Source organism: Belonocnema kinseyi, chromosome 7 (genome assembly GCF_010883055.1).
Source record: "Belonocnema kinseyi isolate 2016_QV_RU_SX_M_011 chromosome 7, B_treatae_v1, whole genome shotgun sequence".
Taxonomy (NCBI): Eukaryota; Metazoa; Arthropoda; class Insecta; order Hymenoptera; family Cynipidae; genus Belonocnema; species Belonocnema kinseyi.
In genome coordinates this window covers 46,726,929-46,743,160 of record NC_046663.1, presented here as the reverse complement: position 1 = coordinate 46,743,160, position 16,232 = coordinate 46,726,929, and the positions used below count along the sequence as shown (strand labels likewise).

General features: G+C 27.5%; 1 protein-coding gene across 3 annotated transcripts in view; it reads right to left on the bottom strand.

Moving 5' to 3' along the window:
• LOC117177106 (dedicator of cytokinesis protein 3) overlaps window positions 1–16,232 on the bottom strand; it is a 128,001-nt gene that overhangs the window by 18,752 nt on the left and 93,017 nt on the right. For 2 of the 3 annotated variants that reach the window (XR_004467664.1, XM_033367596.1), the window contains exons 15-16: window positions 9,382–9,746; window positions 631–974 (exon numbers count right to left, since the gene is read on the bottom strand). Coding sequence is in view for 2 of the 3 variants with exons in the window: in XM_033367596.1 (XP_033223487.1) it covers window positions 631–974; window positions 9,382–9,746 (709 nt within the window). In the remaining variant the exon portion in view is untranslated. The remainder of the gene's footprint in view (window positions 1–630; window positions 975–9,381; window positions 9,747–16,232) is intronic. The other variant, XM_033367597.1, reaches the window with a different exon arrangement.

The following is a 16,232-nucleotide window of genomic DNA, read 5'->3' as shown; positions in this document are numbered from 1 at the left end:
TTGACCATTATATTGAATTTTAAGATTTAAAACATATTTACAATTCATATAATAGCACACACGTAAAATAATTAAATGTAAATGTATTAAAATTAGCATCAACATCATGAGCTATCTCATCCGGAGCATCGCCAGGAAGATCATTCAGCTCTTTTTCAGGCAACAACACGCAAGGCACTGTTTTTGTTTTGGACAAATTTCGCGGACCGCGTAAATAATCCTTCGCCCGAAAACGCAGAAAGCATACACGATAACCGCTTTCATGGATTTCTCTGTAGGTTATTTTCGTCAAGAGGGGATTTGACACCGCTTCTAACCATAGCATACCCGGCTTTCCGTCCTTCGGAAATAAAATATATACTTTGGCACCGTTTGACACTTTGAAATTTCAAACCTTCAAATTCAATCGCCTGTGCCGCATCGCAGCGCCAACAGTTGGCCGCAACTTGTACAATTCTTGAAATAATAATCATAATTCTTCATATTCTCCCATTAGAGTTGAGAGGGCCTGATCTGGACCATTTTGATCAAGTGAGTTTCACTCTACTGCAAACCACTTTCATTCAACTTCAAGACCAAACTAATGTCCCAGGATTTCCTGTGAAATGTGAAATTTTTTTACAAACGTACCTCTTTATCAGGAAGTACTTGGGATCCATGGAATGTACCGCTGGAGAAATTACTACCCGTAGAAGCATTTAAAGCGTTTATCACAGAAGGCGGTGAAATGTTCATTATCTCAGTGCCCCTCGGCCTCGGCTCGAAGTCTTCATAACTTAGGTTGTTTAAATATGTAAAATGTGACTGAAAGTCCATAAGACTGGCAGTGGAAATACCGCTATCGCGTAAGTCGTTTGGTTCACATTGTTGGTCGCCATCGTCCTCGTAAGACTCAGTGCTTCGTTTTTGGATTGTTCTTTTTGGTGGTGCTGGTGGTCCAATTGAGCTTGCATTCGACTCTCTTTTATCTGGAGCTAATCAAGACAAAAATATGATATTAGAGTTAATGGTGGCATACATTTGAACTAGGTTAAATTTCATCTTCAACTTTGGTTATTCAACTTTAAAACAGGGGTTTAACAGGGTCGGTCCCTTTCTCAAAAATTCCATTTTTTTTATTTTTAATCTTATTTTTTACGATTGAAAGAAAATCGACTCGTTCTATCTAAAAGGCGAACAACTTTTGTCTGTTAATTTTAGTTCGTACCTTGTGTCGTTTTTTCAAAAATATTTTATTTTTTTTAATTTGAATGTTATTTTTTACGATCAAAGTAAAAACTACGTCTCCTATCAAAAATTATTTATGAAAAATTTCAATAAGTTTTCGGTATTTTTTGGAAGCGTTACTTTTGTCTATTTATTTTTTTCATAGCTTGTGTCTGTTTATTTTTTTCATAGATTATGTCGTTTGTCAAAAAATTAACTGTCTTATTTTTATTGTTTTTTACGCATAAAACAAAAACTGCACATCCTATAAAAAATAATTATTTTAAATTTTTAGCTCTTTTTTAAATGAACAAGATTTGTCTAATTTTTTTCGTAGTTTGTGTAGTCAGTCCAAAAAAATGTATGTATCTATTTTTAACGTTGTTTTTTACGACTAAAAGCAAAAACTACGCGTCCTATCAAAAAGTGATTCATAACAAATTTGTAGATCTTTCCAGGGCGCGCAATTTTAGCTCATTCATTTTTTTCGTATCTTGCATAGTTTGATCAAGAAATAAAATTTTTGGATTTTTCATTATTTTTGGTACGATCCAATTTTCAACTTTTTGACCAAATTGAAAAAGTTGTTATAATAATCTTGTAGGGATTTTAAGAATCAACGTTTTTCTTCTCTTTACTTTTTTTTTCATATTATGCGTTGTTTGGCTTAAAATGTTCATTTTAGGTTTTTTGGAGTTTGAAAATGCTCTAGCTCTGATCATTTTCTTTTTGTAGAAAAATGTCATAAGAATCAATTGTTTGAGTTTCTGAGTACTATAAATAACCGTACATAGAATTTTTAAATCTTAAAAAAATGTGGTTTCACAAATTTTGAAAATGCGCTCACTTTTTGAATTTTCATCCAAAATAGCTCATTTACGAACTCGTTCTTTCTTTTTAGGCCTTACAAAATTGTGCCAAAACAGCATCCATTCTGATCAATTTTTCAAAAGTTATCGTGCCTACAGAATACAGACTGCAGGCAGGCGGACAGACAGACAAACACCTTCGTAAAAATAGTTTTTTCTGACTCAGGGGGTCTTAAAACGTGGAGATTTTATGCAAACCGACAAAGTGAAATTTTATATAAAACCAATACCTTCTCATTAGGATGAGAATTTAAAAAGGATCTGGTTCAAACTGGTTTTTAAAGACTTTTCGTGACAACAGTAGAATTTAGGGGAAGAGGGGATTGTAACTAAAAAGGATAAATTTTAAGTTAAAAAAAAGAAGATTAATTTTTTGTCAAAAACATGAATTTTCAACAAAATACTTGATGTTTCAAACAAAAAGATACATTTTTAACAAAATATATGAATATTCAACAAAAAAATGAATTTTTAGCAAAATAGTAGCATTATCAAATTAGAATAGTTACCATTTTAGTCAAAAATTAATTTTCAAACAAATAAAATTAATTTTTAACAAAAAAGTTCAATTTTCGACTACACAGATGAATGTTCGGCTAAGAAGACTTTTTTCTAAAAAAGACGATATTTTGTGCTACGTTAAACAAAAGATAAATTTCAAAAATTAAAATAGTTGCATTTTTAATTTAAAAAATCGATTTTCATTACAAACATTAATTTTCAACAAGGTACATAAATTTTCAACCAAAGAAATTAATTGCCCACCACAAAGATCAATTATCAAATAAAATTATAAATCTTCAATCAAAAAAATTAATTTTTAATGAAGCAGCTGTATCATAGACCAAAAATATAAATTTTCAAACGAGAAAATTAATTTTCTACCAAACAAGACGAATGTTCGACAAATACATGAAGTTTCAAATAATAAGTATAAATTTTAGACCAAAAATGGAATCATAATATTTTCAAGTTAAAAAACTTCATTTTTAACAACAAAATAGTTCAATTTTTAACAACAAAAAAATGAATTTTTCACCAACAAGAGGAAAATCCTACCAAAAACAAGGAGCAAATAAAATGATAAAACATCAACAACAAATTAGATTCTAACAAAGTAGTTCTTTAAATTATGCAGTTGAATTTTCATCCCAAAAAAATGCGAAACAAAAAATATGATAGTTAATAATCCAACCAGAAAAGACGAATTTTTAACAAAATAGTTGAAACCTTAACCAAAAAAGATGAAATTTCTTCGAAGAGATCAACTTTTTAATAAAAAAGACGAAATTACTACAAAAAAATTACATTGGGAAAGATTTTTCAATTAATAAGTAAAAACACTGCATTTAAAATCTTCAATGTTTAACAAAACAGTTCATTTTTAACCCAAGAGTTTAACTTTTTATCAAAGTAGTTGAATTTCAAAACCAAAAAGACGAATTTCCTTCAAAGAAATAGAATATTTAGTCAAGAAAGATTTTTCAATCAATAAATAACAAAAAAAAACTTTCATCGAAAATGTTGATTTTTCAAGTCAAAAAGACTAATCTTCAACAAACCAGTTCAATTTTCAAACCGGACATATTAATTTTTAACAAAACAGTTAAATTTACAACCAAAAATAATGATTTTTTTGAACAAAATTGTTGAATTTTCAATAAAATAATAACATTTTCGAACAAATAATAAAAACTTTAACCACAAGATAAATTCTCAACAACAAAAAATATAAAATAATACTTCTGTAAAACTTCTGATTAAAAAATTATCTTTTCTACGTCAAATTTCATTACGTATTCACGTTTATGTAATTAAGAGAATTTATATGTATGTTCTTTCCTAAAAAAATCTTACGGCATCTTACATGGAGATGGGAGGGCCACTATTTTTTAAATTTTCATCTCCCGGCTTTCTGCCAGTTATCCCGGTTTATAAAAAAATTAACGCTCTTTGCAAAACCCACAATTTTTCCCATATATTATCAATTGCGGAAGTCGATAAATATTAGCAAACCATTTTGCAAGAAACTGATTGACTTTAAATCATATAATAAGAAGCATAATGAACTTTTGGAGCCTAATAAATAATAGACGAACGATTTTGGACAATTTAATTAGAAAAGGGAGTTGAATTGTATAATTTCTAAGTCGAAGCGCTAAAAATTAAACAATTTTAATTGGAATTGGAGAATCACGAAACTAGTATAATTTTAGATTAAAATTTCAATAATATGACAATGTCGAAACGTTAAAAATTGATTATTTAAGATTTTAATTTCAGAAATAGGATCATTTAAAAATCAGAGGAATTTAAATTGTATTCTTCATAATTAAAAGCGTTCAAAATAATTAATTAAAGATTAAAAACTTTTAATTTTGAATAATTTGAATTCAAAGCGATTAAAATTTGACAAATTAATATTGAAAACTACCTTGAATCTTTTAAAACGTTAAAAATCATAAAATTTCTACTCCCGAACGTTAAAACTTAAACGCATGCGAACTTCATTTAAAACTGAAAAAATTTTAGTACCCAAAAATTGTGATATTAAAAACTTTTTTATATTCAAACCCTTTAAAATTTCAATTGTTGAACGTAAATTTAAATCGCTTAAAAATTAATAATTTTGAAGTTGCTAATAATACTTTACAAAATTAAACCAATTCAATTTTAATTGAAAATTAAAACCTATGAAAGGAAAAAATTATAAATTTAGCGTTCATAAAAATTCAGAAATCTGAAATTGTAACCATTTAAAATTACCAAATTATCCACTTATTGATGTATCAATTTCAGATAGTTTAATATTCATCGTTCTTAATTTTAAAATCAATTTTTAATTTTAAAATCAATTTTTAATTTTTCAATTTCAAATCTTCCTTTAGAATTATTGTTCATTCCATAAATTTTCGAATATATTTGTTTAAATCTTCAACCAAAAATCGGAAAATTTTAAGATCTCAGATAAAAAATTAAAAATTAAGATAAGAAATACAAAACAATATTGCTATGATATGATTTCATTTTTTTGTAATTATACAATTTTATGCTTTTCAATTCGAAATTGCTTTATATCTACATCCAAAATTATGAAATTCAAAACTGACTATCAAGACCTTTGATATAAAATTTTGAAATATTTAATAGCAAAATGGTCCCAAAATTTTGTGAACGAGGAGATGGAAAAAATTATAGGAGAAATAAAAATAGGATTAGAGTGCACAAACAAAAATGAAGTTAGTAAAGGGGGGAATAGAAGTAGATGGAATGAGGACTGTAAAGAGAAAAAAAGGAGGTCAGAAAGGAATTAGGAAAGTGGAGAAAAGAAAAAAGTAATAGGAAAGAATATAGGGAAAAAAAGAAAGAGTATACTGAGTTGTGTTATCAAAAGAAAGCGGAAGAGAATAAAAGGTTTGAAGAAGAGGCGGAGAAGGCTGGGACGGAAGAAGTGGTATGGAAGGTAGTAAATAGAGAAAGAAAAAGAAGAAAGAGTAAACCAAGATATTAAAATGGTAGAATGGAAGAAATATTTTTTGGATTTGCTAGGAGGAGTAGAGAGAAATGTTTTAAAGGGAGGAAAATATGGTAGAGAAAGAGATGAGGAAGAGGACATATCAAGAGAAGAAATAGTTAAGGTTTTAGGAATAATAAAGGATGGAAAGGCACCTGGTATAGATGAGATTCCAAATGAAGTATGGAAATATGGAGGGGAGGAACTAGAGGAAAGGGCATGGAAAATGTGTAATAGAGTATAGAGAGGAGAGGGGTGGCCAGAGCTATGGAAAGAAGGAGTAGTTATACCAATAGTAAAGAAAGGAAAAGGAGAGAAGGTTAAAGATTATGGGGGGGGGGGGTGACGTTGATGCCAACACTATATAAAGTATATATAACTATTTTGTCAGAGAGATTGAAGATAGAAGTTGAAGAAAAAAAGATAGAGTCACCGAATCAGACAGGGTTTAGAAAAGGAATGGGGGTAATGGACAACACCTATGTTCTGAACTATCTAGTAAATAAGAGAATTAAAAGGGAAAAAGGGGCAATGATAGCAATATTCGTTGACCTAAAGGCGGCGTTCGACTCATTAGACCGAGGCAAGATAGAAAAAGTTATGGTAAATAAGGGGATAAGAGAGAGTATAAAGAGAGATATAAAGAGAGTATCAGAAATTTTTAGAGAGACAAAAAGCAGGGTGAAGGTAGGAGAGCAGGTAGGAGATAGTTTCTGGTTGGTGAGAGGTGTGAGACAAGGATGTCCTTTGAGCCCACTCTTATTTAATTTATTAATATCAGACTTGGAAGAAGAAATGAGGAGAAAAGGTTGGGACGGAGTTAGGATAGGTAAGGAAAAGATATATACACTGGCAAATGCAGACGAAATAGTGTTGATGGCAGAGGATGAAGAAAGTATGGCGGGATTATTTACAGGATTAGAGAAATACTTAGATGGGAAAAAGCTGAATGTAAATTTAGAAAAGACAAAGATAATGAGGTTTAGAAATGGAAGGGGAAGGAAGAAAAAATGGACAGGGATATGGGAGGGAATAAAGTTAGAAGAAGTAAAAAAGTATAAATGTTCGGGATATATCTTGCAAACGAATGGAGATCATACAGCTCATATAAGAGAAAGGATAAAAAAAAAGCAGCAATGGTAATGAAACAGATGTGGGGAATAGGAAAAAGAAGGTTAAAAAAAATCGGAGAAGGAGAATGTGATTATTTGATACGCTGGTATGGCCAGTATTAGGTTATGGAGCAGAGATATGGGGATGGAAAGAAAGGGAAGATGTCGAGAGTTTACAAGAAAGGTATATAAGGTTGACACTAGGGGTAGACTGGAGGACGCCAGGATACATGGTGAGAGAAGAAGCTCAAAGGGATAAGTTAAGTATCAGAGCGGGAAAGAGGGCATGGAAATTTGAGAAGAAGCTGAGGGAGGGAAATGGAGGGGAGATGGTGAAAAAGTGTTTGATGGAGGCAGAAGAGAGGAGAAGGAGGGCGATCTAATTAACGAGATGGAAAGAAGACAGGAGGTAGTACTTTAATGATAGAGAAATAGAATACGGGACTGAAGTAAACTATGAAGAACTGGAAAAAAACGAGAGGGAAAGATAATTAATAGAAAGATCGGGGATGATGAGGAATCAAAATACAATAAATGGTATAAGATAATAAAAAAGGAAGGTGTACCAAAGTATTTAGAAAAGGGATGGGGAGAGAGAAGGCGGACCAGAATAGCAAGATTCAGATTGAGAAACGATGTAAGGGAGGGGATGTACTGGGAAAAAGAAGAGAACAGAAAGTGTAGAATATGTGAATGGGAGGAGGAAACATGGGAGTATGTATGGGAAGGATGTAGGAGAGGAATGGAAGATAAAGGAAGCTGGCAAGAGAATGTGGTTAAGATTCTAGGGGAGAATGGATTAGGAGAAGAATGGATGAAGGAGTTGGAAGGTGCTAGAGGAGCGAATGAGAGAAAATGAAAGAATGCATGTGAAAAAAGGCAAATGGAGATATAAAAAAAAGTGAAAGGAAACGGTAGTCGCTTAGATTAGAAGCGTAAAGATTGTAAGTAATGGTATGGTAAAAGTTAAGCAGACTAAGATGCGTTTGCGTTCTCAGGCTCTCTCTCTCTCTCGCTTGCACTCTCGATTTCGTTCGCTCGCTCACTCGTTTGCTAATAAGTCCTAAATTGTGCTATCGCAGGAAATAGAGATAATGAACTAGATATAAGACTTATGTAAATAGTTGTAAATAATTGTATATATAGAAAGGATAAGATGGAAAAAATATAGATATAAGTGGAAAGACTGTAAGGAATGAAACTCATGTAAACCCTTTGGGGATACATTATGAATAAAGAAAAAGAATTACACATTCAAAATATAATTTTAAATTGAAAATATAGAGATTTTAAAGACGATAAATATATGATCAATAAGTATCATATCATGTGAGATCAAGTGACATTTAAAAGGACTAGATGGTGTTTTCCCGGTTCGCAAACATTTTTACGGTCAATGAAATTTAAAAAATGGAACCCTAAAGCTACAAAATTTTCCACTTGAGGTAATAAAAACTGAGCTGCAAATGAAAGTACTCAAAGTGTCACTGTTAAATTTTGAACTTTTTAATTTGAAACTTAAAAGTATTTAATTAAAAAATGTTGTATTCAAATGCTCAATAATTTACGCGTATAAATTTGAAGGTACTAACATTTTTTAATATAAGAAAATGTATATCCACGTTATCATTTTCAATGCTCTAAATTAAAAAAATCAATCAATGAACTTTAAAATTTTCCAAACTATATAATTTTAAGGAATTTTAAGCTAGAAACATCTTTAGAAAGCTTCAAAAATTTATTTCAAAATCTTGAAAAATCTAGTAGTTGCTTTAAATTGGTTAAAAATTAAAAATTATTTTGAAATTTTTTTCCTGCAAATTTTAGAAAATTTCTTTACAATTTGGATATGTAAAGTTAATGTAAAACTTGAAATAATAGCCTAATATAAAACAAAATGTAGATTTTCGCAGATTTTAAACCAAAAAATTGGATTCTTTTCAAGAATTGTGAAAGACTTCAAAAGAGTAAAAACATTTTCTTAAGATTCCTAGGAAAATTAAAAATAACTTTTCATTTTGAAAAATTATTTGAAGAGAATATTTAAAAAGTTTTTCAAAGATTTAAAAAAAATTTTCAAAAAAGATTCTAGAAGATTTTAGGAAAACTTTCTGAAATTTGTATGATAATTTTTAATCTTTTAACCGCTTAAATTTTAACGTTAAAATCTGGAAATTCATAAATTTTTAACTGGTTTAAAATCGTTTTGTCAAATTGTTTTTGTTCACTTTTTATTACTTAAAGTACAGATAAATTAAAAAAAATGTATTCATTTATTAAATAAAAATGTTTTTTATCCGAATTTTTCAACATCAAATGCTTTTATTTTTTATTTGTTCAAGTCTTAGAGAAAGCATTTAAAAATTCTTTAAATTAAAAATGTAAGCTTAGAAATACAAATTTTAAATGAAAAATTTTCTAAAGTAAAAAAATTTTGAATTACGCATTGTAAGCTAAATAATAGCATAATTGAAAAACAGAAAAATTCCACTAATTATTTAAAAACTGTGAAAATCGAACGTGGACAGATTTTTCTTCTACGATTTTGTAAAATTCCCAGTCAAAATAAAAATTCACTGTCATTTACCGGTCTCAAAAAATTCCCGATTTCCCGATCTAGTGACCACCCACCCGTAGAAGTTGACATTAATTTTTTGTTAGTTTATTATTATGTTCTTACTGCAACCTCTTGGTGGTAGTGGCGGCGCCGCTTCAGATCCCGACTCAGTCCAAGAAGTCCTGACATTGGTCTGATCGCCGCCATCGGTCGGAGTAGGTAAAGAATGTCTCAGTGGAAGCTTCGGGCTCAACGGTTTGCTGAGTGTTCTCTGATGTGTCGGTCTTTGCGGAGTTGTGCCGTAACCAACAGATCGTGGTCGACCTTCCCTTTGAGGAATTGGCGGTGGACCACCATCAACTTTGGTGTAAAATCCTTCATCCTCCGGCATTCCGTCGCTATCCGTTTGTGACGACGTTCGACACCCAGCAGTTTCCAGGGTGATTGGACGATATTTTTCACTGATCGGAAGTGGAGGTAGAGGAGAACTGCAAGTAAAAATTGAAATATTACCAAAGAAAAAAATTCCCGGTTTTTTCCCGATTCGCAAACATTATTCCCGGTCAATAAAATTGAAAAAATCGAATTCTTTTCTAAATATTTTTCCATTTAAAGTAATAAAAAATAAACAACAAATTAAAGCATTCAAAGTGGAACTCTTGATTTTAGAATTTTTTTAATTGAAGTTTTAAAATTTTTCAATTCAACCATTTTTGTATTCAAATACTCAATAACTTACACGTGAAAAATGGAAGATACTAACACTTTTCAATTGAACAGTTTTAAATGAAATGCAGATACACTTTAAAATTTTCAATACTCTAAATTAAAGAATCAATCAACAAATCTTCAAAATTACATTAATAGGTTCTTTTAGGCTAGAAACATTTAAAAAATTTTTATTTTGTTTAAATCGAAAGTTAAATTATTTTAATTTTAAATAGTTAAAGCATCCTTGAAAAGCTTTAAAATTTTATTTCAAAATCTTGTGAAATCTAGAAGTTGTTTTAAATTATTTTCAACTTAAAATTATATTTGAAATTATTTCAAACCTTCTACATAACTTTTAAAATTAATTAAATTTGTCCTACAGTTTGTGGAAAATCCTGCGAATTAAAAAAAATGTCCTTCAAATTTGGTTTTATAAATAACAATTGAACACTCATTACTTGTAGAAAAAATTAGAGTAATTTTAAGAGTTATTTAGAAATTTTAAAAAGATTTAAAATTAATTTCGAACTTGAAATAATATCAAATAATTTAAACGAAGTGTGTGTACCGACAAAATTTGACTTTTCGTACCGAAACTTCCGTGCAAATACTCACAACCTAATAAAAACAAAGTGTAGATTTTCGCAGTTTTCAAACAAAAAATTTAGAAGCTTTTTAAGAATTGTGAAAGGCCCCAAAAGAATAAAAACATTTTCTTATTATTCCTAGGAACATTTTAAATCATTTTTCATTTTTTTAAATTATTTTAACATAATATTTCAAAAGATTTTAAGAGATTTCCAGAATTCCCAAAAAAGACGCTGGAAGATATTAAAGTTAAAAACATATTTGCAGCATTTCCTAAAAATTGTAGGGAAAAATCTATTCATTTTCAAATATGCTTAAAAATCCTAAAAAAATAATTTTAACGTTAAGAGTTGAAAAGTTTTCTGCAATTTTAATGATTCAAAGCTTTCTGTATAAATAATTCTTCTTTTTTTTAAATAAAAAATTTCAAATTAAATGGGTTAAAAAGTGAATAATTTACACTGAAACAATATTTTTAATTTAATAAAAGTCTTTAATCACGAATATATTATTATTCAGTTATTTTTCAAATTAAAAATACTTTATAAAGTTTCAATCGCACATTTACATTTTTTTAATGACTAAGCCTTTCAAACTGAAACAGTAACAATCTGGAAATTCTTAAACTTTTAATGAATTTAGAAAAGTTTTATCAAATACATTATTGTCCTGTTTTTAATACTTAGGGTACAAATCCATTTTAAAAATGATTTATTCATTTATTTATATTTACAGCTGATAAAATAATAATGTTTTTTTTTAATCAAAATTTCTCAACTTCAAACGATTTTAATTTTTAATTGTGTAAGTCTTCAAGACTACACTTTAAAATTCTTTAAATGACAAATACACGCTTAAAAATAAAAACCCAAAATGAAGAATTTCTCAAGTAAAAGATTTTTTTAATAATGCATTGTAAACTGAATGATATCATAATTAAAAAAGATATCAATTTAACTCATTATTTTAAAAACTGTTGAAATCGAGCTTGGACATATTTTTCTTCTAAAAATTTGTAAAAATTTTCAAGAACTACATTCCTGGTCATTTCCCGGTCCAGCGGCCACCCTGTGTCGACCATATTCCACCATAAATTTGAAAAAATCCCAAAAATCGAGAATTTTAATTCAATTTTCTACCCCCCTCCTCCTTTTTACATGGTTTTGATTCATTTTTTAAGAATTATAAACTGAAATTTGAAATATTGGAAAATAAGACGCTTTAAAAAAAAAAAGAGATTCTTTTTGATGATACCAATTTCAAATATTTCCTAAACGAGCTAGAAACAGACAAAATAAGGGGATTATTCACGATAATATGGTAATGACGTCTTTTAAATAACATTAATATAGTTACTAATATTCAATTCAAATTGGAATGTTTCAGTTTCTTAATGTTTTAAGTACAAATACTGAATTGTCAACTAAATAGTTGAATTTTCAACCTAAACGATGAATTTTTAATCAAGAAGATTAATTGTCAACCAAAGGGACGAATTTCCAAACAGAGATGAATTTTTAACCGAAGAAATGAATTTTGAGAAAGTTGTTCAACTTTTAGCCAAGTAGTTACATTTTCTACCAAAAATATAAATTTTGAACAAAAAATGTAATAGTTTGAATTTCAACCAAAAAAGTTAAATTTCTACCAAAGAGATGAATTTTCAAACCAGAAACACGAATTTTCAACAATATACTTGTTTTTTTAACTAAAAAAGATTTTTCTGTCGAGAAAAAAAAAATTCAATCAAATTGTTGAATTTTCAAAATCTGAAAAAAATGATTTTTTTACAAAACAGTTAAAGTTACAACCCAATAATAAAAAATTGAACCAACAAAAAATAATTTTTACCAAACAGTCGAATTTTCTTAAAAATTATCGAATTTTCAAACCTAAAACTGTTAAAAATTGAAGGCAAAAAATTGATATTTCAACAACAAAAAAAGAAATTGTAATAATAGAGTTATATTTTCAACTAAAGAGATAATCCTCAACCAAGAAAGACTTTTTAGTCAGAAGAGAAGAAAAATATACACCAAATTGTCGAACTTTCCACCCAAAAAGAAGAATTTTCTACAAAACAGTAAAATTTACAAACTAAAAATAGGATTTTTCAACCAAAAAGTTAATTTTGAACCAATTAGTTGACTTTTCCGCAAAATTGTTGAACTTTGTAACCAAAAAGACGAATCTTCTAAAAAAAAAGTTCGATATTCAACACAAAAATACAAATTTAAAAAAAATTACGTACAATTTTAATAAAGATGTCAATTAAAATGCTGAATTGAAAAAAAAGTTTTTAATCAAGTAGTTCCATTTTCAACAAAGTCGATAAATTTACAACCATAAAAATGAATATGTAACAAAAAATAATAGTTGATATTTCAACCAAAAGATTTTTATTTTAGATCAAAAATAGTTGAATTGAACAACAGAAGACGAATTTTTAACTAAATAGGTAAAATTTTTAACAAAGAGGTAAATTTTCAATTAAAATGAGCAATGTTTAATTTTAAAAAAGTGCATTTTTAGCAAAGCAGTTGAATTTTCAACAAAAATACATTAATGATTAATATATATATATATATAATAGTTGATATTTTATCTAAAAAGGTTTTTACTTTTCAATATAAAAAAAAACAACAGATTAATCCAACTAAAAAATACGAATTTTCAAAAAAATATCTTAATTTTCAAAAAAAAATTAGGCTAATAGTTTCATTCATCGCTTGCGAACATGACCAAATCGTTGAACTTTAAAAAAGTTCATTTTCAACCAAAAAGATTACTTCTATCATAAAAGAGTAATTTCCAATAAAAGATGAATTTTCGAAAAAATAATTAAATTTTCATCCTAATAGTCAAATTTGTAACCAAAAAGAAAAAATTTTCAACAAGAAATATTTGGACTTCTTTATTGGTATTAAAAAAGAAATTTTAAGCAAAAAGAAATTTTTTTAGAAGACAGTCGAATTTTTCAACAAGAAAGTTAATTTACAATTTAGAAAGATGAGTTTCAATCCAAATAGTGGAGTTTTCAGCTACAACATATAAACTTTTAACAAACAAGATTAAATTTCTGCCAAACAAATTAATTTTTAACAAAATACATTAATTTTCAAACAAATAGTAGTGTTTTCAACTTCTAAAGGATATATTTTCGAACCAAACTGGAATAGTTAAGTTTTCAGATGAAAATATTATTTTCCAACAAAAAAGGAAGGAATTTTTAGCCAGTTGAATTCAACGAAAAAATACGAATTTTTAACAAAAAGGTTGAATCCTCAACTAGATATATGAGTATGCAACAAAGAATATTAATTTTCTACCATAAAAGACGAATTTTCAACAAAAGAGTTAAGTTTTCAAGCTAAAAAGTCGAATGTTTTAACAAAACAGTTTATTTTTAATTCAACAAATATGAATTTTCAACTACAAAATAGAATCTTTTAACCAAAAAATAGAATTGATAAATTTTAAGTTTAAACAATTAAAATAATTTTTAATAAGTCGAATTTTTGGCAAAATAGTTGAATCTTCATCTAAAAAGATGAATTTTTAACAAAAATGTTTAATTTTTTGCCCGATAATGATCCAAAAAATTACATTAATTTTCTATCAAATAGTTGAATTTTTAACTTCTAAAGGATAAATTTACAACCAAAAATAGAATAGTTAAATTGTCAGATGAAAGAATGACCATTTAACAAAAAAGGAACGAATTTTCAACCAGTTGAATTCATTGAAAACGTACGATTTGTGAAAAAAAGTTGAATCTTTAACTAAATATATGAATATTCAACAAAGAAGATTAACTTTTTACCCAAAAAGACGATTTTTTTAGAAAATAGTTGTCCCTTAAACACAGAAAAGATTTAAAAGATAAATAAACAGAAAAAGACGGGGAAAGGGAACGTGACTGGAAACAATCAGAAAAAGACGAATTCTTTAAACAAGGAAAAAAGAGCAACAGGAGAGAGAGTGTGAAGTATATAATTGAATTTGAAAAAAAATTAAAACTTTGAAAGCGGATTCCCGCAATAAGAAATTTTAAACACTAATAATTAAAAAATTATAGTTATAAAGCTTTAATTGAGAAATTATTCAATTTTTAATTTTCTTAATTAAAATTATATAATTTTTCTCGTTTTCAATTTCAATTTCAAAAGTTTCATTGTGATTGAAATTGAAACTGAGTATTGGTAATGGTTAAACTACGATATGCCACCTGGTGACAAAAATCCGAAATAGGAAGAATAGGTACAATTTTAAGGATTCATTTTAATTTATGCATAAAAGTGTTTTAACTTTTTTTTTAATTTAAACTATTTATTGGATAGTAAAAATAATTCATTCTCGGAAACAAAGGATAGAATTTACATCTTATACGCTGAAAAAACACATTTTTTGACAAAAATATTTTTCTAAAAAAAAATTACTACTATGTGTTGTGATTTTAAACAGATTATAAATTTAAATGGACTTTTTTGAAGTAAAAATAAACTCAAAGTAAATAAATTTGACGAAGATTTGTTTTTAGTAATTATTTAATAATTGTTTTAAATATCATAGTACAATCGTAAACACACTTTTATGTAAAAATTGCATTTTTTCGTCTACTTTTCGGATGAAAATTCAACTTTTTTTTTAATTTTGTCTTTTTTATTTTAAAATTTACCTGCTTTAGCAGAAATTAAATCTTTTTTTGATAGAAATACAACTGTTTTGCTGGAAATTAAGCCAAAACTCAACTTTTTTTGTAGTAAAAAATTCTGCTGCTTTAAAATAAATTTCATATTTTTTTATTTAAAATGCAACGATTTGCTAGAAAATTCAACAATTTTGTTAAAGTGTCATTCTTTTTGGTTAAAACTTCGTCTTTTTGGATTGAAAATTCAATTTTTTTGGTAGAAAATTATTTCTTGTTAAAAAATTCACAGTTTGATCATGGAAACTCGACCACAATCGTTTTCAATAGAAAATTCAACTATTTTGTTGAAAATTGATCTTTTTGATTAAAAACTTCATCTGTTATAGAAGAAATTTCATTTTTTGTATGAAAATTTCACTTTTGTTTAAAAATCGTTCTTCTTCGGTTGATAATTCAACTAATTTGTTTTAAACATTTGGTAGAAATGCTTTGTTAAGAAATCACTTTTTTTGCTAAAGATTTATATTTTATGTTGAAAAGTTATATCGTTGGTTAAAAGTTTAATTATCTTGTTGAAAATTTAACTTTTTTAATTGAAAATTCAACTACTTGGGTCAAAGTTCAACTACATTGTGAATTTTTTTATTGAAGGCTTATGTTTGGTTGAAAATTTAACTGTTTAGTGGAAAATACTTCTTTTTTTTTTTGTTAAGAATTCATTTTTTGACAGAAATTGGAATTTTTCCATTTTTTAAGATTTATATCTTTTAGTTAAAAATATGCGTTTTTTTTGTAAAAAAAGTTATTATTTAGTTTGAAATTTCATTTTTCTTAGAGTAAAAATGCATCAGTTTCGTGGAAAATTAATTTTTTGTTGAAAAATCATCTTTTTTTGTTTGAAAATTGAATTTTTCTAACGAAAATTTTTTCTTCTGGTTTGAAGGTTCAATAATTTAGATAAACTTTGATTTATTTTTTGAGTGATAAATCTTTATTTGTTGAAAATTCGTCTTTTTGGTTTTAA